The 23762-nt window shown below is 49.4% G+C and overlaps 1 protein-coding gene across 1 annotated transcript in view; it reads left to right on the top strand.

Moving 5' to 3' along the window:
* The window catches only part of B4GALT1 (beta-1,4-galactosyltransferase 1), a 29134-nt gene extending 16948 nt beyond the window's left edge, over window positions 1-12186 (top strand). The window contains exons 3-6 of the mRNA XM_063319693.1: window positions 4886-5073; window positions 6515-6637; window positions 8130-8234; window positions 8858-12186. Coding sequence (XP_063175763.1) covers window positions 4886-5073; window positions 6515-6637; window positions 8130-8234; window positions 8858-8993 — 552 coding nt within the window. The 3' untranslated portion in view covers window positions 8994-12186. The remainder of the gene's footprint in view (window positions 1-4885; window positions 5074-6514; window positions 6638-8129; window positions 8235-8857) is intronic.
* Window positions 12187-23762: the final 11576 nt, after the last annotated feature.

Below are 23762 nucleotides of genomic sequence, written 5' to 3'. Positions count from 1 at the left end.
TGATGTGGTTCTTACACGCTGCCTACGTGCTCTTCTGTGCTCTGCATCTCATAGAAAGAAAGAGGAGCGCTGAGCCCTGCTACTGCTGCACTGGTAATGTCAAACTTCTTCCTTTCAGCACAATGTGTTTCCATCACGAGTCCGTTGTGTCTCCACCATGCTGTTCTTGCGTGCCTGAATGCCTCAGAGTAGGACTTGACTGGAGTCAGGGGGATGATGTTTGTAAAATGTCCGGTGTATAATGGGAGCCAGTGGAAAAATACATATTATGCTTCACCCTCCGCACCCCACCCCCAGCAAAACCCAAACTGGATGCGTGGAATAGCAGTTGTAGGATCTTTCAGATACATCTGAGATGAGGACACGCGGCTGGGTATGCATTTTACAGTACCCACTCAATGCCATCCAAGCTTGACTTCATCAAATGACAAGGCAGCGGTGAATTTCTGGTGTCTCCCTTGGTTCTGCTTGCTCCTGCTGTTACCAACGTGCTCTCCGGCACCTTCAGCTGTTGCCACCTGGGTGCTCAGGTCTAGAAATGAGTTTTTTCGCTGCAGTTCAGCCTGTGCAAATGTCTGTGCAGCCAGACTGAAGTCTGGGAAAGGGGAGACTTAGCAAATTCCCTGAAAACAGTGCAGTTGGTCAATGCTTTTCCACTGGCCGCTGGCGTTACCTGCAGTGTCCTCGGTAGCAATCTTCCAGAGTGTTAGTCTGTGCGTGTGAGTGTGGAGTGGTTGGGGCATTGCACTTATTCATGTTATTTTGCCGGGGGTGTCAGATCCCCCCGGGTGTGCGGGCAAAGGAGGGAATTGTGCTCAGATCCTACTGACCCTCGCAGTGGTGTGGGAGGTGAATTTCCCCAGTGTCTTCTCTCTCCTGCTGCCTGATGTAATGGTGCTGAGGCCTCAAAACACCCTCTGACAAAGAAACAGCAAAGTGTCTCCTGTATGGCCCTGGAAATCTGTTTCTGGAGAGTGGACTTTCACATGGACACTGTGCATGCAGTTCAGGCTGTCTTGAGGGATCCCTGACTTAGCTAGCAACTTCCCATTGGAGATGATGGCTCTCTCCTAGTGGTCCAGAAACACATATCCTCACCATTACCTCCCTGACACATGGTGAGTTTAGGATCCAGGTGAGAGGGATGTAGCCAAGGGTCCTCCGCTGTGCTGTCAACAGGAGGAATCACAGAGCTGCCTCCTATATGGAAGTGGCAGGCAGGACAAAATTGAGACAGATGGCTTCTAACTGGTTTACGCTTACAAAAACCTCAGTTTTATCTGTTTGGGACTAAAAAAAGGTAACATCTGTTGGTAGGTCTGTCTGAGTGAACTAGATTCAGCAAAGGTAAGAGTTGGGAAGTGAAAAAGCCTGGGTGTTCTTTTGCTCAGGCTGATCATCTCCAGGTGTGAGAAGGAGTCAGTGTCAGACCCTGCAGGGCTGAGGTAGCAGGTTGTTGCCCTTCAGACAGTCTCTAGTGGATCAGGGAATGCGGACAGACCTGGGTGTGCTGGGAGAGGCATAGGGAGTAAAATCAGAAGCTAGAAACAGGTGCTAGGCAGTAGCACTGAACTCAGACATGGGTTAAGTTTCAGGACAAGAGAACATAGGGAAAAAATTATCAGGAAGAAAAATAGCAAAAGTGTGCTTGGGCTAAATCTTCTCTAACTGAAAGCCTAGGAGATAAACGTGAAGGCTACATCTAGAGCGTGGCTGCATTGTCAAAGCAGCAGTCCCCTGTGCACTGTCTACCTCCTCAGGACGGTGCTTCTCTGTCCAAGCAAGTCGAAACTGAACTATTTGCTTGTGGCAAATAACAGGCAGCCTCCATGGGATGAGGAACTGCCAAGCAGAGGCAAGGGCGGGAGATTTCTTCAGTTCTGCTCTATCTGCTCTCTTGAGCGTCGCCTGTGGTGCTGTGCCTTGTGCTGACCTGGAAGGGACAGCAGCATAGAAAGGAAATGTCCCAACTCTGCCTTTTTTTTTCTTTCAAAACGTTGGGGATCAGTCGAAGATGTAAGCCTGCAGCACATTTCTGAGTTTTGAGAGATCTGAATCTCAGATACTGCAAGCATGCCAGTGCTTCCACGTTGTCTTAGGTAAAGAAACAGAGCTTTCTGCAAAAAAATCAAAACCTCTTGTTAGTCTTTTTTTTGCTCCAATACAGGCTGTAAAGCCCTGCATACCTCCTGGGGCAGAAAACCAGCCTCCTGCCCTCAAAGGAGTTGCAGCTGATAACAGCATTGCAAGGTTTGCTGCATGAGCTACCTGCTCACTCTAAAGTTACTAATAAGTGTCTTGGAGAGGGGTTTTGTGTTTTGTTGTTTGGTTGTGATTTTATTTTTTCCCCCAAGCCTTTTGGATCCCACAGCATGAAGCTGTGTGGCTGTTCGGGAGAGTGGTGTTGCCCATGTGAGGTGTTTGCCGTGTGTCTGGTCCCTCTCCATGCATGGGACACCGGCATGGGCTCTGCTGGGGTCTGGTGGTGGGCTGAGGTGGGAGGAGGGGTCCTGCGCCCTCTTCCTCCACTGTCCTTTGGGTTTTTTTCAGGGAGAGGTTTAAAAACACAGCTCCATACAGCATTGTTAATCCCTAAGTGTCACCCAGAGGAGTTAGAGGCTACCTGAAGGCATGGGTTAATTAGGGTTGAGCCTCCGTTGTGAAGTGCCCTTGCCTTGAAATTTCACTATGAAAAGAGCAGCCAAAGGGCGTGAAATGAGGATGCCTCCTAGACTGGACCCAGCAGGGACTTTGAGGTGTAAGTACATTGCACTTTGCACCAGCAAAGTCCCTCTTGGGGGAGGGAGTCCCCATCTTGGGGACGTCTTGCACCAGTACTGCACTTTGCACCGGCGTAGTCCCTCCTGGGGACAGGCCTGGGTTTGGTGCCGTGGGACCTGAGAAGCAGCTGGGGCTGGGCAGACCCCCTCACTGAGGGGAAGAAAACCCTCCCATCCCACAGCCTCAGCCGCTCCCTCTCCCGAGCCTCTTTGTTCAACTTGCCTACATTTTCTGCACTCAAGTTTTCACTGCTCTTGCTTATGCATGATGGTGATCATCTTCCCACCACCTTAGTTATTGCGTGAACTCTTTTGTTTCGGGTGAGGATGCTGAGAATTTGCTCAGATCCTCCTCCACAAAAGCTCACTCCTCCCTGTGAAGTCATTTACGCCCGAGGCAGGTGATGAATGCTTTTGAAAACCTTGGTTTGACACTTGCATGTTAAAACCTTCATTTGAAAGATATTTGTGGCTGTTTCAAGAACCTGTGGTGGCTCTCCAGCCACAGGTCCATTAACCAGTCTGGATTAAACATTTTCCAAACCGATTATTTATTAATCAGGCAAAGCAATTTGGGAGCAGGAAATGTTTTAAGCTGCTGCTCCTTGGGCACAGTATTTTATCTGTCCATGATTCGTGTCCCATGCTGGGTGCAGGTACCATGGGGTGGGGGATGGCTTGCATGGTGGGGTAATTCTTTGTCTCGACACTGCTCCGAGGGCATGGAGGGGGAAAGGTGGGGTGTGGTAGAAGAGAAAGGATTTGGCAGCCTTGTTTTACAGGCTGGCAAAAATCTTCAGCCTCCTTCAGTGATGCCCTGCGAGTTCCCTATCTCCTGCTCTGTTCCCCTGCACAGTGCTTGGGTTTGAGAAGGTGGACTGCAAATTCAAGTCCTAGATTGGGAATCCTTACTTTCAAACTGCTGGTATTCTTGGGTTTGAGGGTATGATCCTGTTGTTTTTCAAAAGTACTCGAGCAACTTGCGAGCCCATACTTGTGCTCAAAGCCACGTGTGCTTTTGAAATGTTTCTGCCTGAGAGGCCAAACTGATTTCTCCTCGGGTGCCTCATTGCTCGGGGAGGAGAGTGGAGAGTTTCCTTTGTTATCTGCGCCTGGCCTGGGATAAATGTGCTCTGCTGTGGTGTCGGCTCTTTTCAGGTCCTTCCCGTCACGGTGACAGCTCTCCTGGGTTTGTTTTCCTGGGAAGCCCCCCAGGTCGGATGGTGGGTCCTGCCATGCTCCAGATGGCAAAGCAACAGCAAAGAAGGGGCTGCGCACCGCAGCAGGCGAGCCATAGCCCTAGCAGGAAGCATCTCTCACCATCCTGCTATCCTGTGAACAAGGCTCTGTGTGTGTCACAGCCACATACTGAACCTGCAGCACACTTTCCAGAACCTGGGGAGCATTCTGGCGTGGGAGCTGGAGCGCACTGCAGAGCGGCAGACCTTACCTGGTGCCTCCCCGTGCTTTGCAAGTCACCTCTGGCATGTGTTCACGCCTGCTGCTGAGCAGGGACCACACCACGGTCCCTCAGCCATGTTGTGGCAGAGCTTAGGAAGAGGGTGCTGAAATCCTGGCCACAGAAAGGTTTTGGTCCGTGGTCCTTGTCCTGGCTGTAAGCTAAAGCATGCCAAGGTCTCTCTCTGTAGTAAGGGTCCCTTCTTCCAGAGGAGCTCATCTCTTTTTGCGTTTCTCTGCCACTTGCCCCAGCGGTCTGTAAACTTTATCACAAAATTGAATCCCGAAAGCCTGTGCGTAGCGTGGGATGGCGGGGGGACAGACCTCTCAGCATCAAACCTGTCCCCTTGGAGCCTCCCACAAGGAGAGGGGAGCTGACCCGGGTCCAGCCTTTCCTCAGACATTTCGGTGGTCCCCATGGTTTGCAACTGGCTCAGATGCCATTGTCTCAGGGAGGGTGTTCTGCGGGGGCTTTGCTGCAGGTGTCCTGTGGGTGCTGCCAGGGGGGGTGCTCGGGCTCAAGCTCAGTCCATCACAGGCACGCCAACCTAGCGTGGTGACATCGGAGTCCAGCGACAGGTAAGAAACTACTGACATCAACTGTTAAGTTTAAGTCACTTAACTGTTTTTATTTGTTTTTAAATTAGGATGGAGAAGAAGAATTTAACCGTGCTAAACTGCTGAATATAGGATTCGCAGAGGCTTTGAAAGAGTATGACTATGATTGCTTTGTGTTTAGTGACGTAGACCTCATCCCAATGGATGACAGGAACACCTACAAATGTTACAGCCAGCCACGGCACCTCTCTGTATCCATGGATAAATTTGGATTTCGGTGAGAAACGCCTTTTGTTCCTAATACCGCCGTTAGCCTAGCAGGCCAGGCGCAGTGCTGCACATCCCCACCCACCATTGAAAGCCTGGGAAAATGTCTCTGGCAAAAGCCTGTCTTGGCGTGCGCGTCCCTGCAGGGAGCGGGTGGCTGTGAGTGGGATGGGCTGGAGGGGAGGAAAGGGGGGAGAAACACAGCTGAGCAGTTTATTAAAATTCACAGCTTCTGGAAAGTGAAACGTTGGGCAAGGAATAACGAAGAGCCTGTCGTTTTGCAGGTGCCCGGGTATCCCTTCTTGTGTTTCAGGCTGGAAGCTGGAAGACAGCTAGTGTTTCCACCCAGTCTGAAAAGCGAGACATTCTCACACAGCGAGAATTACGTGCAGCTTTAGAATGACTACATCAGATGCTATTTTAAGAGCAAAATGAAATATTTTTGGCTGTTTCATTTGGGCCACTTAGGGACCTGCCCTCATATCTGAGAGCAACACAAAACGAAATACCTTTCAGCATACATTCGGGTTCAGCAAGCTGCTGCAGACAAAGATCTGTCATGCTTTTCCTTTTTTTCTTTTTTTTTTTTCTGATCCCAAATCCCCAAGGGGGAGTTTAAAAGCTCATCTATAAGGTAAAAAACAGTCATGACCCCATGGTGGTCAGTAGTGCTAGAGATGCAATAGTGGTGTTGGTGGCTGGACCCCTGCATGTCTCCACTCCAGACTGAAGCCCTGCTCAGAGCAGGACTGTCACCAGCACTGCAGTAGCTGCAGTTTTCTTCTTGCAGCTTGGTGAAGCTTGGAGCAGAAATGCAGGCCCCAGGGGTTTCTTCTGCTTGCTGAAGCGGAGATAAGGTCTGCAGTAGGTCCTGATGATCCCTGCATGGGTCTTCTTCTGGTTCTGTAGGTCTGAATTTCATCTGTTCCCAATCTCCCGGTGAATTGCCTCCCATTTCGAGCAGGAACTGGTTGGCTTTGTGTGTGCAAGGTCACGCCGCTGGATCAGTTCTGAGCTGCAACCTTTCCTTTGGGACATGGGGGAGCATAGAGGCGAGCAGTGGAGCTGCAGGAAGAGAAGGCTTTGCAGCACCTTCAATGTCTTGCCGAGCTCTTCCCATTCCCAGGGCATGCATGTCACCTGTCTGTCCTTGGGCAAGGTGGTGTGCATCCCACCAGCCTGTCCTTGGAGGACAGCATACTTCTTAGTAAGAGGCTGCAGCCATTGCTGGTTGCAAAGTTCTTCCCATCTGTATTTGGGACTGAGCCCACCAGCTCCCTCTGCTTTGGGCGAGTCCAGGGCACCAAAACACATGGAGCTTCCTGCTGCTGCGGGTGCTGGCTTGCTGTGGCCTGGGGTGGAGGGCAGCAGCAAGTCTTTTTCGGGTGGGCAGGCTGCTCCTTGGCTAGCACCTCACCTCTCCTCTAATCGCCTTTTCTTCCTGCTTCCAGGTTGCCTTACAATCAGTATTTCGGAGGCGTGTCTGCCTTGAGCAAAGAGCAGTTCACAAAAATCAACGGGTTCCCAAACAATTACTGGGGCTGGGGTGGCGAAGATGATGACATTTATAACAGGTAAATAAATCATACCCTTGGCACTCGGAGTGCCTCGGGGGTGGGGATGAGCACGGACCTGCTGTGTTCACCCAGGCTGGGGGCGCGCAGGGTGTCTTTTCCCTCTGACCGCCAGAGCTTCCCCTCCAGGTTGGGGACAGAGGGGGTGCATGGGCGAGCTGCTGGCTCAGCGAAAACATGTTCCTGGTGGGTGCTGGGGAGTGGGTCTGGCCGGAAAAATCATGGCCTTGCCCCCACACACGCATTGCTTCTTTGCTGCGCAGCCTTGCAGGCACCCACGCTGGTGCGTGGGTTGGAGCAGTGTGCTTCTGGTTCTCCCAGCACTGGGGATTCAGGGCACGTGGTGATGTGGAGGAGACCTTGACCCACCTATCCCAACACAGCCCGAGGCATGCCTGAGTCTGCAGCCTGGTGTTGGATCCCTTTGTTCCCAGGAGAGCTTGGTTTGTCAGGCTGTAAGCGGCTCTCAATAACGAGGTGAGCTGTCGCTTCCTGCCTGGAAGGAAGCCTAGCAAGGCTGAGAACTGCAGAGAGGAGAAAGGTGTTTGCACGGGGCAGGCTGGGACCACCCCTGCCTGAAACTGGGGCAGAGGGTGGACATGAGGTTATGCTACCTTATGGCTTTGCATCCCCAGGGCGGTCACTGTGAGAAATCATCATGGGGAGCTCAGATTTGGGAAGCCCTCTTCACGCTTCTTAATGGCAAAACTACTCTGGGTGGTCTTTTCTCTGGGCTTTCCAAGCTCTTCTGAGCTTCAGGAAAGGTCTTCCTAAAAGTGCTTGTACCTTCCTGAGGTTCAGCACTTCTGTTTAATAAACCAAGCGAGGGTCGACCTTCCAGTGGGGCAGGGCATTCAGAGGAAGGTGTCAGTCTGCTCTTTTGGGGGCACTCGGGTTTGGGGGAGCAGAAGATGCTATATATAAAAATGAAAAGGGAGATGCAAAGAGGAAGAAACCAGGTACTTTTCCAGCATCAGCGTCCACAAACTGCAGGTGCCTTGCAGAGAGCATGAAAATAAAGACAGGCTGCCCCTCACCTGGCAGGTCCCAGCTGGCACTGTTGTGGCTCTGAACTCACGGGTGTCCCCTGCTGCTTCACCACCACTCACTTCAGTTTCTACCAGCACTGCAGCTTTTACATGTCAAAAGCTGAGTGCTCTTCTGGCTCCTTTCCAGATGGGTTAAAAACTAGATGGCTCCCATTCAAATTCCAGTCTATAGCCTGAAGCAAGGTTAATGGGGGCGTTGGAGGAGCTGGCAGTGCAGGTGAATTAGCAGATCCTTAGTGTTGGCAGGGTGAAATCTCTCTTCTCCACGCTGACATGCCCACGTGGAAAGGGACTGGCTTTCTCCCCTTTTGGTGTTAGCAAGCCTGCAAACGCACTAGCGACATCCTCAAGTAAAGAAAAAAAAAAGTAATTTGTGGAAGGTGTGTCGGAGTATCCCACATCCGTCACCTGTGGCTGATGTTTGCTGTACTTTTTTTCTACAGGCTGGTGTTTAAAGGCATGGGGATATCCCGTCCGGATGCTGTCATTGGGAAATGCAGAATGATTCGTCATTCCCGGGACCAGAAGAACGAACCCAACCCTGAGAGGTGCGTCTCCCCCATCCCGCAGCAGACTCAAGGGGTGCCTCCCACGCATGCTGCTCCCGCTGCTCAGCTTTCTCTCTGCCGTGCAAAAAACCCGATCACAGAAAGCCTGCAGCCATCTCCTCCTTTGCCAGCCCTGTTGCCTGTGCTGTAAGCTGCCTCCTTCCATCCCCTCGCCAGTTTATTACCTTATTACAGACCTTTTCCCCAAGATTTCACTATGGCACGAATAGCTCTGTCCATTATTTTTTTGATTTTTCTTAAACGCAGCAAATTAAGCTCTGAGCAATGGTTTCCAGCTTGTCTTTGGCATATAAAACCTGTGCTCTAGCACAGAGCTGGGAAAGGACCTGTGTGATTTAAAAGCTTGGCTGCGTTTTCCTGGCTAAAATTTGACCCCATAGGGGTGCCTTTGCCCACTGCTCAGGCCGGCCGAATCTGGGAGTTTGTGGGACCCGTGCTGATGCTCGGTCTGTTCTTAAAACACCGGACGGAGATGCTGCCTGAGAGGCTATAAAAATGTCATGCCAAGTTCGGGTTGTTTAAACTTTTTTTTTCCCCTTTCTTTGCTTCCCCCCCACCTTCTTTTTTTGTGTCGTTCGCCACCCTCCCTCCAACTTCTGCAGGTTTGACCGAATTGCTCACACAAGGGAGACAATGAGCTCCGACGGCTTAAATACACTGTCCTACAAGGTGTTAAGAACTGACAAGTACCCTCTGTATACAAAGATCACAGTGGATATTGGCTCGCCAAATAGCTAACATCACAGACACAAGAGAGACCTTGCCTGTGTTTCCCAGGACATCTGGCCTCACCGATGCTTTGTATCTGCTGGTTTTATAACAGTTGCAATGAAAAAAAAAAAAAAAAAGGCCTCTTTTGGCATGCCAAAGCGTCTCCAAATTGGTTGGACAAGTGCTTTTTAAATTTTTTTTTTTAAATTCCAAACTTGACTTTAGACAACTTTCTAGCTCTCCGTTGTTTTATAAGTCTAGAAGATGTACATAAGAGTTGTAAATATTTACTTTGCCAGAAAATGTTGAATCTGATCTATTTTCTGCAGTGCTCCCCATGTTGAGTTAACTGCTGGACCCAGATTTTACTGATTATAACTGTGATGCATCAGCAATTACTGCCCATGATATTTTGATAATTTTAATGAGGTGGATGAAAACATTCCTTTTCATTCCTGGTTTTACCTTATGAAGGACTGTAAAATGCTGCTAAAATTGTACAAGTTTACGCTTTGCGTTAGATTTGTTGTTTTTTTTAATGGAGACAATATCATATTTTTCTCTCATAGTGACCAAAACAAACATCTTCTCTGTGTGCAGAGCAAGTGTTGAACAATCAAGTCTGGATTCAATGAATGTCATTATTTCTTTTAATCTCAAAGGAGGCTTTGAGTTAGTTAAGCCAGAGTTTGCCGGGATTTGCCAGTGAGCTCTCTGAATAGGGTGGGAGCTATACGGACAGCGTCCGCAAAAATCGCTGACTTCAGATAACCTTACTTCTGGATGTGATAGTGACTTTTTGGCTTTGCCTCAGCAGTACAACCCCTGGGTTTGGGGGTGGGAGGGTGGGGTTGTTTGATTGGTTTTTTTTCTGAAATAAAGATGAATGAATTTTATTGCGTGGTGAAATTATGGCCTTAAAATTTGCTGACACGTGATGACAGTGGTAGAAAGTTACCACGCTATTTAAACATTGTCTGAAGCTTCCTACAAACAAAATTGTTCTTGCATAAAACTTGAATTCACTTATTACTTTTGTTCTTGTTGTAACATTTTAATAACTTTTCTAAGTAATTTGTATATCATAAGCATTGTATTTAATACCAGATTAAACTAGGGTGCAGCATAATAGGATATGATTCAAGGCCTCCTTTATCTTCAGACTAGTTGACTTTTTTATGTGCGTCATTATATATATGCTGTGTGTTATATTTGCGTATTTGTCTGTGAAATCTCCTGTGGTGCTGAGATATTTGCAGCAGGGCTGACATTTAATCCATATTTCTTTGCCTGTTGCAAACACATGTCCTCTATCGGGAAGCTCCCTTCTGATTTTCTCAGGCTTTGAGGGACATGCACATTTTGGAGTACTGCTTTTTGTCAGTGCACCCGGGCACCACCTGTACAGACACCCAGCTTTCCCCCCCCCCCCATCACCCTATGAAAGCCTCAAGCGCTGACACCCTTGGAGCTGGTTTAAGTGATTTAAAGCTCTCGGCCAGAAATGAGAACTGAATTCCTTCTGGCGAGTACTTTGCCACCAGCTCTGACCACAGTAATTTGCACTTCCTTGGCCTGTGCTGAAGGCTGTTGAAATCAGGGACACTCGTTGTATTGGGGATCATCTTCAGCACTGCCTCTTTTTTTTTTTTTTTCTTTTTCACTTTTTTTTTTTGGTGTTTTTTTGTTTTGTTTTATTATTATTTTTTGTTGAGACCTGAAGGTTTTGCTGAACCCTTGCACTGCAGGGGTGGGATCCTGCAGGGGCCAGGGAACAGAGCGTTTCTTCTTAGGCCATCAGTGGCTCAAAGTATGCACAGAGTGTTTAATTACTAGGGAGATGCCCAGCTGCCGTGTCAATCTCACTTTGAAAATATATTCACCCCCTTCACTTAAAAGCTGTTGCTGGTCAGACGCGGTGGTAGCAAAGTGGGCTTCTGTGGAGCAGGAGCAAAGAGCAAGGAAGTAGCCTTGTGTTTAAGAGACGCTCTTATACTTATTGTTGCATCAAAAAAATTACTCCTGTTTGGCAGGTCAGGCTCCAGCTCTTACAGATACAAAGGGGTACAAGAAGAGGGTGTGTTACAGAAGTCAGGTGAAATGTCTACCTGTAAAACATCGGTGTGGCTGTGGTCGCACCAGTAATGGAGACAGAGGCAAGAGGACTTTATATTTTATTTTTTCCATGGTGTCTTAGAAGCAGGGCCCCGCTCCCATGGGTGGCAGATCAGCACCAAAACTCATCGAGGCTCTGCTGAAAATCCCAGGTCTCTGCAGAGAGCACCTGGACTTTGTGCTGAGCCTTTAGTAAGTAGAAGAGTTGGGACCTTCAGCTGCAGTGGTGTCTGGCTGCTAACAGGCTATGCAAAGGGGCTACCTGTTGTGATTAAGGGGTTGGGTTGGGGTTGGGGTTTTTTTCCTTGCCTTGGGACTCTCTGAAGATTAGGAAAAAAGTTAGTGTAACAACTTGCCGTTTCACTGTACGATGAAATCCTTGAATATCACAGAGGTGGTGTGAGCACTTGTTTCTGGCTGTTGCAATCGAAGGTTTCTACACATGTGCCTTGAAAGAGGAGAGAAATGGAAACTGGAAAACTAGGAAACCTGAAAACCATTTTCAGCAGAGAGACACTTGGATCACCCAAGAAACTGTCACTTGGTTTCTCTTCTACTGCTGAAGCCACAAGCCATGTAAAAGCTGAAGCTGCCTTCCGTTGCTTGTTTCACCCTCTGGTGCTGACCTGTGATTTCCAGATCTCATTGTCCCTGTGTAAACTGTATCAGTCAAACTCATGAAATGCTCTTGACTCAACCTGGCCATGAAATTTCTCTCCCTGGGATTTTTTGGGGCTTTTTCCAGAGCTCTCATGTTGCACAGAAGTGAATTCTGGCCATGACCTGTTGGTGGGTGGTGTTTTTTCCTCTCCTGTACTGGTAGCAACATTCAAAGTGATAGCATGCATAACGGTTGAAACCCAGAACAAAGAGCTGCAGAGGAAATGCTAATGGTTGGTTTCTTTGGGATTACTGTTTGCTTGTTAGGATGAGGAAGGGTCCTGGCATGCAGCTTTTCCCTGGGATGTGACGCGTGAACTGGACTGCATGTGGGTTTCCTGTTGATGGTTTTGCTTTTGCATTTTTATCATTTATATATCAACGGATGTATAATCCTATGTTCCTACTTTACTATTGATGTCAAATAAAGTATTTTCAGTTATGACGTCTGGCAGCATTACTCTGAATTACCCCTCCAGCTGGGTGGGTTTCTGGCTGATGGGGTGGACTGGGCCATGCCTGAGCCTCCTTGCATTAACCTTCCCCAGCTTTTCCTACATCTGGCTGCCTCCCCCCAAGTGAATTTATCTCTCTGCACTGCAAAATTTTTACCGGATTTAGAGAAACAGATCCAAGAGTCCTGAGATGACACTAGAGAACCCTAGGCTGGTTCATGTACCTTGGGTAGGGGGACAGCATGCAAACCCCTCCTGAAACCAGGCAGGGGATGCAAGCCCTCAGCACAGGCTGTCTGCTGCGTGATGGAAACAGGCCACTGCTTGCTGCCTGGGTGCTTGTGGGTTTGGCTAGAGTGTGGAGATGGAGAAGTCATTCCTGGGAAACTGATGCGAACGTTTGCCTGTGTTCCTTGGCACTTTCTCACGAAAATAGCTTCCGTGGAAGCGATGTTTCTGGCTGCAAGACTGTGGCTAAGGACAGGCAGCTGGCGGGAGGTCCCCACCACACTCCAGGGAGAGGTGGGCTTGCTCCCAGCTGGGACCAGCTGCCAGCCTCTGGGGCCCAGTCTGGCACAGGGGGCAGGACATCCCCAAGCCTCTGCAGTTGCTTGGAGGCATGCTCTGAAGACCATATTGACAAGAGGGCTCTGGAAGAGGACACTGGCTTCTGACTATTTCATTCCTCCAGATCTAGCTCCAGTGCAGGAGCATCATCGTATGGAAGTTGCCAGCAGACCGCAGTGCAGCAGAGGGCTTGGACGGGGAGACTGTAGAGGAGGGTAGGTGGTCTCTGTGACAACTTCCATTGGCTTTTGGGCCCTGAAACGCATTGCACAGGAATCATGGGCGTTTTCTTCTCATGGTTGAAAGTTTGGTATCTACGGGCAGAAAAATGGTTGGAGAGGGACCTTCCACTTTTTCCTACTTCTTTCCCCAGAGTATTGAGCTGTTCCTCCCCTGTTCTCAGGCAGGCAGGAGTCACACAGCTCAGGAAGGAGCCCTGTGTAGAAATTTTGTCCCTTGCTGAAAGAAGTAGCTGACAAGCGGCAGTAGGATTTCGCCCATCTCCCCCCTGGTTACCAAGGCTGCCCTGGAACGGATCAGTGTGTGGCTTGCAAAGGATCCCTCGACTCTTTTGCTGTGAGACCATACTTTAGCAGAGCTTCTTTCCCCACCTGCAGGTCCAGCTGCCTGCCCACGGCCGGGGCGGGTGAGCAGGGGTCTCTGACATTTGTCCCACATGTTTACCCTGCTACACCTTCCTGTTCTCCAGCCCATGGGGAAAAAAACAACAAAAAAAGAGGCTGTTATTAGAAGGAAGAAAAGAACTAAGCTGGAGTTTGCTGGTCCCTTTCGCCCCCTTGGAAGGAGTCTGAAGTGGGTGTAATTGCCCTTTGCTCTTGCTCTGTCTTAGCAGAGCAGTGCTGGCACTGGATCCATTCTTAATTGTATAAGCACCGTTAGCAGGATGTCTATGCACTCGATGACGATTCACCCATATGAGAACTCTGTTTTCTGTCTACCCGAGGCAGCAGCCCTGCTCCTGGAGCCTGTTTTCCTTTTCCATCCACTGCTCTCAATGTTACTACCAGGAATGAAGATGTTAGCGCACAGAGACAAGATCTCTGCAGAGTCAGAGGTGACTGACTTCTCAGTCCTGCACTAGATTTTGCAGTGAAGAGCCGGGTGGGGAAAACAAGGGACTGGGGTTAAGTCCAAAGCCTGGACCTGTGGACTCTTTCTGGTTACCTTCCTGCCCTTCACATGCTTGAAAAGAATCTCCACAAAGTCTTGCTCCACAATTTTTCCAAAGATGGAGCTATTGCTTACAGACTGCTGTTGCCCAGATCCTTCTCCTTGCCCTTCTTAAAGGTGGGCATAATATTAGTCTTGTCAATCAGCCCTTTCCCCGTTGCCATGATACTCACTGTGACTGACAGCAGCTTCATTCACATCGAGCAGCACTGTTTTTCCCGACTGGGTGAGTGCCATCCATTCCAGTGGATGTACGTCCAGCTATTCCTGGAGTACGTCGCTTTCTCTAAGCAGTCGTTAAACCCCAAATTTGGCCCCCTCACCTCCTTCCCAAACCATGCTGGTGAATGCAGAGATGTGGGAGCCGGCTTTGCCTGTGAATATGCTACAAAGATCCATTGACCATTGCAGGATTTTCCATATTGTCCAGCACCATGCCGTCTGCTCCATCTGTCAGTGGACATGCATTTTCCCCAACTTCTAGCATGCCTGTAGAATCCTGTTGTACAACCCTTAGTGACACTCACTAGTATGAGCTGTAGGTGATCTTGGACCTGCCTGATACTACCTCTAAGTAATCAAGCAAGCAATGTTTACTACATTCTTTTGCTGTCTATTGTATTTCATAGAATCACAGAATCATTGGAAGGGACCTTAAAGATCATCTAGTTCCAACCCCCCTGCCATAGGCAGGGACACCTCCCACTAGACCAGGCTGCTCAAAGCCTCATCCAGCCTGGCCTTGAACACTTCCAGGGATGGGGTATCCACAGCTTCTCTGGGCAACCTGTTCCAGTGCCTCACCACCCTCACAGTAAAGACTATCTTCCCAATACCTAATCTAAATCTCCTCTCCTTCAGTTTAAAACCGTTACCCCTCATCCTATCACTACACTCCCTCATAAAGAGTCCCTCCCCATCTTTCCCATAGGCCCCCTTCAGGTATCAAAAGGCCGCAATAAGGTCTCCCTGGAGCCTTCTCTTCTCCAGGCTGAACAACCCCAACTCTCTCAGCTTGTCTTCACAGGAGAGGTGCTCCAGCCCTCTCATCATCTTTGTGGCCCTCCACTGGACTCACTCCAACAGGTCCATGTCCTTCTTATGTTGGGGCTCCAGAGCTGCATGTAGTCCTCCAGGTGGGGGTCTCACCAGAGCAGAGTGGAAGGCCAGCATCACCTCCCTTGACCTGCTGGCCATGCTTCTTTTGATGCAGCCCAGGATGCGGTTGGCTTTCTCAGCTGTGAGCACGCATTGCTGGTTCATGTTGAGCTTCTCATCCACCAACACCTCCAAGTCCTTCTCCTCAGGGGTGTTCTCAATCCATTCTCCATCAAGTCGGTATTTGTGCATGGGATTGCCCCAACCCACATGCAGGACCTTGCACGTGGCCTTGTTGAACTTAATGAGGTTGGCATGGGCCCACCTGTCAAGCCTGTCCAGGTCCCTCTGGATGGCATCCCTTCCCTCCAGCATGTCAACTGCACCACACAGCTTGGTGTCGTCAGCAAACTTGCTGAGGGTGCACTCAGTGCCACTGTGTCCCTGACAAAGATGTTAAACAGCACTGGTCCCAGTACCAACCCCTTAAGAACACCATTCATCACTGGTTGCCACTTGGACATTGAGCCGTTGACCGCAACTCTTTGAGTGTGACCATCCAGCTAATTCCTTATCCATCAAGCAGTCCATCCATCAAATCCATGCCTTTCCAATTTAGAGAAAAGGATGTCATGTAGGACAGTGTCAAATGCTTTGCACAAGTCCAGTTAGATTATGTTAGTTGCCCTTCCCTTATCCACCAACACTGTAGCCCCATCATAAAAGACCACCAAATTTGTCAGGCTTGACTTGCCCCGGTGAGTCCATGTTGGCTGTCACCAATTCCATCCTTATTTTCCATGTGCCTAGTATAGTTTCCAGGGGGATCTTCTCCATGATCTTGCTGGGCACAGAGGTGAGACTAGCCGGCCTGTAGCTCCCCAGGTCTTCCTTTTTTGTCTTTTTAAAAATGGGGGTCATGTTTCCGATTTTCCAGTCATTGGAACTTCACCAGTCTGCCACGACTTCTCAAATATGAGGGATAGTGGCTTAGCAACTTCATTCACCTGTTTCCTCAGGACCCACTGAAGCATCTCCTCAGGTCCCATGGATTTATGGGTTCCTTAGATGGTCTCAAACCTGATCTTCTCCTGCAGTGGAGTTTCCCATTCTTATATACATCCTTTTTTGCATTTTAGTGCAAGAAGCTCCCTTTTTAGTCAAGCAGGACTTCTACTGAAATTCGCTGTCTTCCTGCAGAAGGGAAGGCTTGGGAGATTCAGGATGGACAGTGTGAGAAAACCCTTCCCGAGGAGGGTGGTGCAGCTCTGGGACAGCATGCTGGAGCAGTGGTAGGGTCTCCATCCTTGGGAGGTTTCAAGGGTCAGTCAGCAATTCCCCAGCTGTGTGACCAATACAGCAACAAACCAGCCCTTCGGGAGCACCAAACCAGAGGGAGTGGACCAGCAGAAGAGCGCAGCCCCTGTACAAGAGGACACTGCTGCTTTGTGGCCAGGAGCTATGGCCATGGACAATGCCAGCAAGCCTGGAGAAGCCTGGAGGGCATTGGCAGGGAAAGAGCATGGAGCCAACTGATTGGCTGTGCTTTCCAAACCCACCTTGCGCTGTGTTTTAAAAGCCAAAACTTGGCATGGTATTTACCACTGTGAGTGTCTGCCCGGCTGCAAGAGAGAAAGGGAGGAGCTACGAAGCTTTCCACGCTTGGGTCCAACTCATCCAGAGCTGCAAAGGGATGCTGAGCCCATGTCTGGGAACATTTCTTCCAGGCGTCTATGGAGGTTCTGGCTGCTGGCACATAGGACTTTGCAGTAAGAGCTCACTGACTGGAGGTCTTTTTCCACTCTCCAACTCTCTCTTGAGAAGGAGCGAAACAGCTTGGTCAAAAAATGCAAAAAATTGGCAGACTCCCATGTGAAACAGAGACAGGCTGAAAAGTCATCCCTTCAGCATCACCCCACCTATCAAATGCCCCAGTTTTCTTTTTCCAAACCACAATCTGGAACAGAAAAAAATCTCATTTGGAACAAAATTAAAGAAAAGGAAGAGAAAAAGAAAAAGAAAAAGGAAAAGAAAAAGAAAAAGGAAAAGAAAAAGAAAAAGGAAAAGAAAAAGAAAAAGAAAAAGAAAAAGAAAAAGAAAAAGAAAAAGAAAAAGAAAAAGAAAAAGAAAAAGAAAAAGAAAAAGAAAAAGAAAAAGAAAAAGAGAAAAAAAGGAGTCATCATCACCTTACCTCTTTCCCAGGTGATTTAGTGGCTGCTCTAAGGAAAATGCACTGATGAATCCCCACAGAGAAGAGCAGTGCTGATGAAGGAGGTCAGAGCATCACTCCAGGGGCAGGATGTGCTCCGTCTGCCTGGGAGGAGATGTCTCTGCAGTGTGACCATAGTCCTCCCCATTTCCAGAAATACTCTCAGAGATACGTGGGCCAAATGAAAAGTGTGATGTGCCAGAGAAGAGACCAGCACAGGAGAAAATCAGCTTTGATGGGAAAATATATTATTTTTTTGTTGGTGGTACAATTTCCTTGCCTTTCCGACTGCTGTATGACCAAGGCCTGTGTTCTTACAGAGGAGGCAGTGCTAAGCTCAGCCCAGGCACTGGGGTCTGCATGCAGTTCATGCATCCACTCACAAAGCATCAATGCCTGGGGACATGCTTGAGACGAGGAAGTGCGAATGCTGTGTGTCGTGGTTTAGCCCCATCCGGCAGGCAGAACCATGCAGCCACTCACACCATTCTCCCTCTTTCCCCCAAAAAAGGTAGGGAGAAGAGGGAGAAAAGGTGGGTAAAGGGAAAAAAAGAAACCCAAACCCCAAACTTGTGGGTTGAGATAAAGACAGTTTAATGGAAAAATAACAGAAAAAAGGAAAATAACAATAATAACATTGATAATGGTAAAAGAATATACATGATAAAGTAATACAACAGAAGTCACCCTTACCACCTGGTGAATTGGTTGCCCAGCCTGCCCCAAGCAGTGATCGGGGATTCCTCCCCTCCCCGGCCAACCCCAATGTATATACTGAACATGGTGTCTACGGTACAGAATATTCCATTGTCCATTCCAGTGTTCTGTGTATGCTCCTTCTCAGCTTCTATGGGAAGCTGAAAAGAGTCCTTGAATAGTGTAAGCATCACCTAGCAACAACTAAAACAATATGCATTACTGACATTCTTTTCACACCAAGTCTGAAACACAGCAACCACCCAAAAGAAAATTAACTCTATTCCCGCTGAAACCAGGACACTGTGTGAGGACATCAACGGCACAGGTGAGATGGGGTGTGGAGGTGACATAAGTCCACGGATGCAGTTGCGCTCTCAGAATGTCTGAGTTTTGCTCATTTCAGGTACAAAACACTGACTTTCCACCTGTGTCTGTACAACTCACTTTTTTCACCCAGCTGCTAAAAGCTTGCCCCACATACTTTCCAGGTCTAGGTGGTTTCCCAAAGTTTGGTCTAAGCAGGAGTCTTACTAGAGGGCACAAAGCCAAAGGGATGGGTTGTGTGTCTCCGAGGCAACAGGAAGGGAAAGACTACAGCTTCCACCTCACCCGACAGCTCCCCGAGTGACCTAATGTGAATTCAGACTTACCCTGACTTTGAGCAAAGGGATTGAGCAAGAGCCCTCCGGACATCCTTCTCTGCCCAAGTTGTTCTAAACCACCGTCATTCCCTTAGAAAACACAGCTGCTGAGGCAGCAATCAGCTGTGGTTTGGTTACCTCTAATTTGCATGAACATTGTGGTACTTCTCACCAGGAATCCTATGGAAATAAGGTTCCAGCATGCCTGATTGATTGGCATAATGAGGCTTGCCCAGATAACATGGGGAACATGAGTGGAAATTGGTATTGCTCAGGGAGGTCCATCCAGCAATGCTGAAAGCTGTGATCTCGCTGAAATGAGAATTTCTGGTGCACAAGAAGTCAGGTGATTGCAGAGGTTGGTGTGAAATCAGCGAGGGTACAAACCCTTAATACGTAAAGGGCAGCTGAACATCAGAGTCAGTGATGGCAACAGCAAACTGCAGGGCTGTACCCAGCTGAAGTGGCAATCTTCCCGGGAGTTTGCCCTCTGCAAAATTAGCTGCTTCAAAAATCAGGGTCTCTAAAACACTGCCACTGGCCTGCCTTCGAAGCATTTTGCTGAGGAGCGATAGATTATAACGCTGCCCAAAATCGTGATTAGGCACATTGAGTTGATACATAATAAAGCTTCATTGAGGACTGGAGCATTAGATAGGAGAAGTATGCACAAAGCCCACGCTCAGACACACTCAATGGCACCATGCACCAGCCTGGGTGACACTGGCAGCTCAAAAGGCTTTTGTCAGGGTTTGCAACCAGGCAGATGGAGATGTCCATCCTTAGAGATGTTCAAATGTTATCTGGACATGGTCCTGGGTGACTGGCTCTAGGTGGCCTTGATTAAGCAGGGGGGTTGGACCAGACGATCTGCAGAGGTCCCTTCCAACCTCTGCTGCTCTGTGTCTGCGTGCGGTCCCCAGGAGAGCAGGGGCACTCACAGACCCATGGCCATTCTGCAGCTGTGATTCTGGGGACAGAAACCCCCAGAAACACACCACGCTCAGCATCCTTGCCACTTCTTCAAGGTACCTGAGTTTCTAGACAGCTCTTAGCCCTTGACCTCCACCCCCTTCCCTGCGTGGCGCTGGCGGGTGTTGGTTTCCCATGCCGCAGCAGGTGCCTGACCCTGTTGCTCAGATGTGTTTTTCATTGCCCAGCTGCTGCTGCAGCTTTTCTTTGGTACGCTTAACACAGGCTTTTCCCAGGTTTTGAGGCTGCACACCTAATCAACCGCCAGGAAGTTATTTATAGCCCGGAGCCTCTGCTGTTGACCTGTTCCAAAACTTTCAAGGGCTCTGCCGCTATCGCACTTACATCGCACATTAATAACAAGAGACACCTGGTACCACGGGCCAGTTCACACACCAGGCACTCATGACAGGCTGGCAACGAGCACGACAGGGTCCTGGTGTGGTGAGCATCCGCTGTTTTTGTGAAAGGACAGGGGCTGTTAGCAGCAGCAGCAATGTCCTTCCTGGTGGAGCCGCAGGCGACAGCAGCAGATGGTAGAAAAGCAAATGAGAAATCTCAGAGCACCGTGAAAATGCTACCAAAAGGTCATCTTGCAACAATGGAGCTACGCTCACCGTCAGACCCGATGGGAAGAGGGAATATTTATTTTGAAACTAAGGTGGTTTTCTCATTGCCACCCCCTGCATCCCATTACTCACAAGTATGTCCAAGATGGGAGCATCCAAGTGCAGGATACAAGCACCAAAATGCAAGCAGTCTGTCCAGGGACACTTAACAGCGATGCAGAGGAAAAGGGACACTCGCTACTGAGGTTTTACCATGGCTCCTGGGTTGTTACCTCAGGTCGAGGGAGGTCATCCTCCCCCTCTCCTCTGCCCTGGTGAGGCCGCATCTGGAGTACTGTGTCCAGTTCTGGGCTCCCCGGTTCAAGAAGGACAGGGAACTGCTGGAGAGGGTGCAGCAAAGGGCTACCAAGATGATGAGGGGACTGGAACATCTCTCTTAGGAGGAAAGGCTGAGGGACTTGGGTCTTTTTAGTCCGTTATGATCTCCAGACATCCCTTCCAACCCCTATCATTCTGTGATTCTGTGATTCTGTAACTGTGCTGCTTTTGAGTCCTGCCTTTTTGTACCCACTGGGAATGGATGGTGATCGTGGACTCCTGTCTCTCCATCCTGCTCCTCTTCTGGGAACCATTAAGATGCACTTGGTGCCCGTTGTCTCCTTATCAGGACACTGTATGTCTCCTACCCTGTTCCCTATCTTCCCATCACTATTTTTAATGGTTTCATAGAATCATAGAATCATAGAACCATAGGGTTGGAAGGGACCTCTGGAGATCATCTGGTCCAGCCCCCCTGCCAGAGCAGGGTTACCTTAGAGCACGTGGCACAGGAACACATCTAGGTGGGTTTTGAATGTCTCCAGAGATGGAGACTCCACCATCTCTCTGGGCAGCCTGCTCCAATGTTCAGTATGGCCTGCTTTAGGCTGACACGTATTTTAGACCATCCCTGGTTTTGGGGTGGTCTGGAAAGCAGTAGGACCCCTGTAATCAGCTAACGTAGGTGCCATCCACAGCCGCCAGCCCTGCGGCCGCTCCTGCCACTTGTTCTTGCAGGTGCTCCCGCACCCACGCACTCTCCATCCACACCAGTCAATGTTTGCTTTGCAGTCCCTTGCAGAAAAAGAAAAACAGCACAATATTTCCAGCATGAAAATAAAAGAAATAAGGGAACAGTTGGCCACTTATCTGAACATCAGTTTGGCACTTGGGATCAACAAAGGGGCTGAAAACTCCTATTGAAGTCAGCGGTGAGGCACAGCATTGTCAAACACGCTTGTTTTCTTCTATTTATTTTCCTTCCTTCAAAAAAATCAGCACAGGATTATTGCTTCAATCCAATAAAGGGAATGGTGTTTAAGTTACATAATCGGATTTCCGCAAACCATTTTTGACTCAATATCACGTGATGCTTTGGTAAGACCCACGCCTTATGCAAAAGAAACAGCTTAAAAAGTGGTTCATTGACCTTTCAAAAAGTAGCTGTTACAAAACCTTTAGGAAGTTTGCAGATGGCAGAAACATGGTGGCATGGCAAATAATGGCTCTCTGTTACAGGAAGCTCTGGATCTGAATAAATCATTAGAGTCTGGTGAAATTAACTTTAATAAATAAATGACAGAAATGCAACCGGAGGCCAATAATGCCAGATGTGAGATCTGTCTTGGAAAGCAGTGCTGCGGAGAGACTGAAGTGTATCTGTGGGTAACACCATGAGCTCTTTGTGCTGCAGTTGATAGGGATAATGCAACCTCCAGCTGTAAGCAAGAGGGTAACGGCGTTAGAAACAGAGGGATCTTGCTTCTGTGCACAGCCCTGGCTGGAAAAGCACTCAGTTGCTGTTTGTATTTCCAGAGGAACATGGAAACGTGCATACCCAAAGAGGCTGCAGAAACGAGCAAGGAGTGCTACAGCAGGAAGATCGCCTTGTGCTACAGATCCAAAAGGCAGGGAGTGTCTCTGAGTTCTACCCTGAGAAAGGGGAGGCTTTGATAGTCCCTTCTGGCCTTCAGTATTTCCATCAATAAAGTCTCTGCTTTGCTCCTTTTTTTTCCCCTGACACGGGGTACGTCGCTGGGGAAGAGGCGTGCACGACTTTGCAGGTAACTTGTGCGGCTCTGTGTTGTGACAGAGACTCAGGGCTCAGGCTGCAGAGCTGGTTACCTGCAGGGGTCAGGAAGAACATCCCCTTTCCTGGACAACTGCATTTTCTGTTTTATATCCTCACAACTGTTTTATCAGAGATGAAAGCACTAAGCAAGTCTGGCATGGCAGTGAGATGAAATGACCAACGTGTGCAGGATGCTCGAACAGCACAGGGTGGACAAGGAAAGCCCAGCACACTTGAGACTTGAGAGCTGGGATAGACCTGAGGCCGTTCCTCCGGGTGGACAATTTCACCTTGAAAGGATGAAATTTTTAACTCCTAATCTTGTCTGCGCTGGCTGTTGCCAGGTGTCAACACTCAGGGCGTCCCCTTCGTTTCTGGGTGTGCAGAATGAGCCCCGTGACTTGAGTGTGTCAGGACCCAGCCAGGTGAATGCCCTGCATCCACCTGCCCAAGCACTCCCCGTCCATCGTTCCTTCTGCAGGTTCTCCAGCCAGGTGACCTATTTTCTCTTACTGTTTGTTTTCCAAGCCACAGATGTGCAGACTCTGGGACAGCCACCTCGGCTCTGCCAAATCCCTCACTGCCTGCCAGCGACAGAACAGCCTCTCCACAAGCATCAGGTGCAAAAGCCCCAGGGTGGGGTCAGCAGATGTGGATGCGGACATCTGGTTTTAGCAAACCAGTTCTTCCTGAACTCCAAGCCAAGAGCAATGCAGTTTTTTCTCTCTCCCTGGGAGGAGGGGGACCCCAGACCTCGGATGTTTTCCAGCCGAACATTTATACAAGGCCTTCAGCAGTCTGCCAGAGGAGTGCCACGTGGCCAGACAGACGTTAAACAGAGCTGGTCCCCGAGGGGAGCAGTGGTGAGGACGGGGAGATCTTGGCAGCTGAGTGCAACACAACTCAGGACAGGGAGGAAAGCAGATAAGCCCTCAAAAATCCTGCTGGGAGGAGGGGGCAGGACAGCTGCAGGGCTCTCCGAGGAGATGCTTGAAACCTGCATGTGCTCTTTGTGAAACAGCCTTGTGACCACAAAGCCAGAGGGAAGCCCAGCGGATGGCTGCCGAGGAGAGGAGCTGGGGGAGCTCACAGGCAGAGGGGAGCGGGGATAGATGCCGCCCACCGCCCCAACCCCTCCAGTGTATTTCTTCTTTCCCTGCATCTGCCCCAGAGCTGTCTCCCCAGCCTACACCAGCAGAGTTGATGTCAACGCGGCACCGGCTGCCCTGGGCAGGGGAAGTCGGGCTGCAGGGTCCCATCCTGAACCAGTGGGAGCCAGAGGAGCCTGCTTGGTGCAGTTGTTAAGTCCACTGACTTCTCCTTATCTCTGTTGCGATTATTTCCTCCCCCCCTGCTGCATTCCTCAAATAGCAAGATTTGTTTTGGAAATTCCTCTCCCGGTTTCAGCCTGGAAATCTGGGAGGACACCGGAGTGGGGATAAGGACAGAGGTTGCATTTGCCCAGCTCCTGTGTGACAGGCTGCCCGTGTTTGCTCACCTTGCACCCAGC

This window comes from Chroicocephalus ridibundus, chromosome Z (assembly GCF_963924245.1).
Source record: "Chroicocephalus ridibundus chromosome Z, bChrRid1.1, whole genome shotgun sequence".
NCBI lineage: Eukaryota > Metazoa > Chordata > Aves > Charadriiformes > Laridae > Chroicocephalus > Chroicocephalus ridibundus.
The sequence above is the reverse complement of the archived record's forward strand: the minus strand, read 5'-3'. Positions and strand labels throughout refer to the sequence as shown.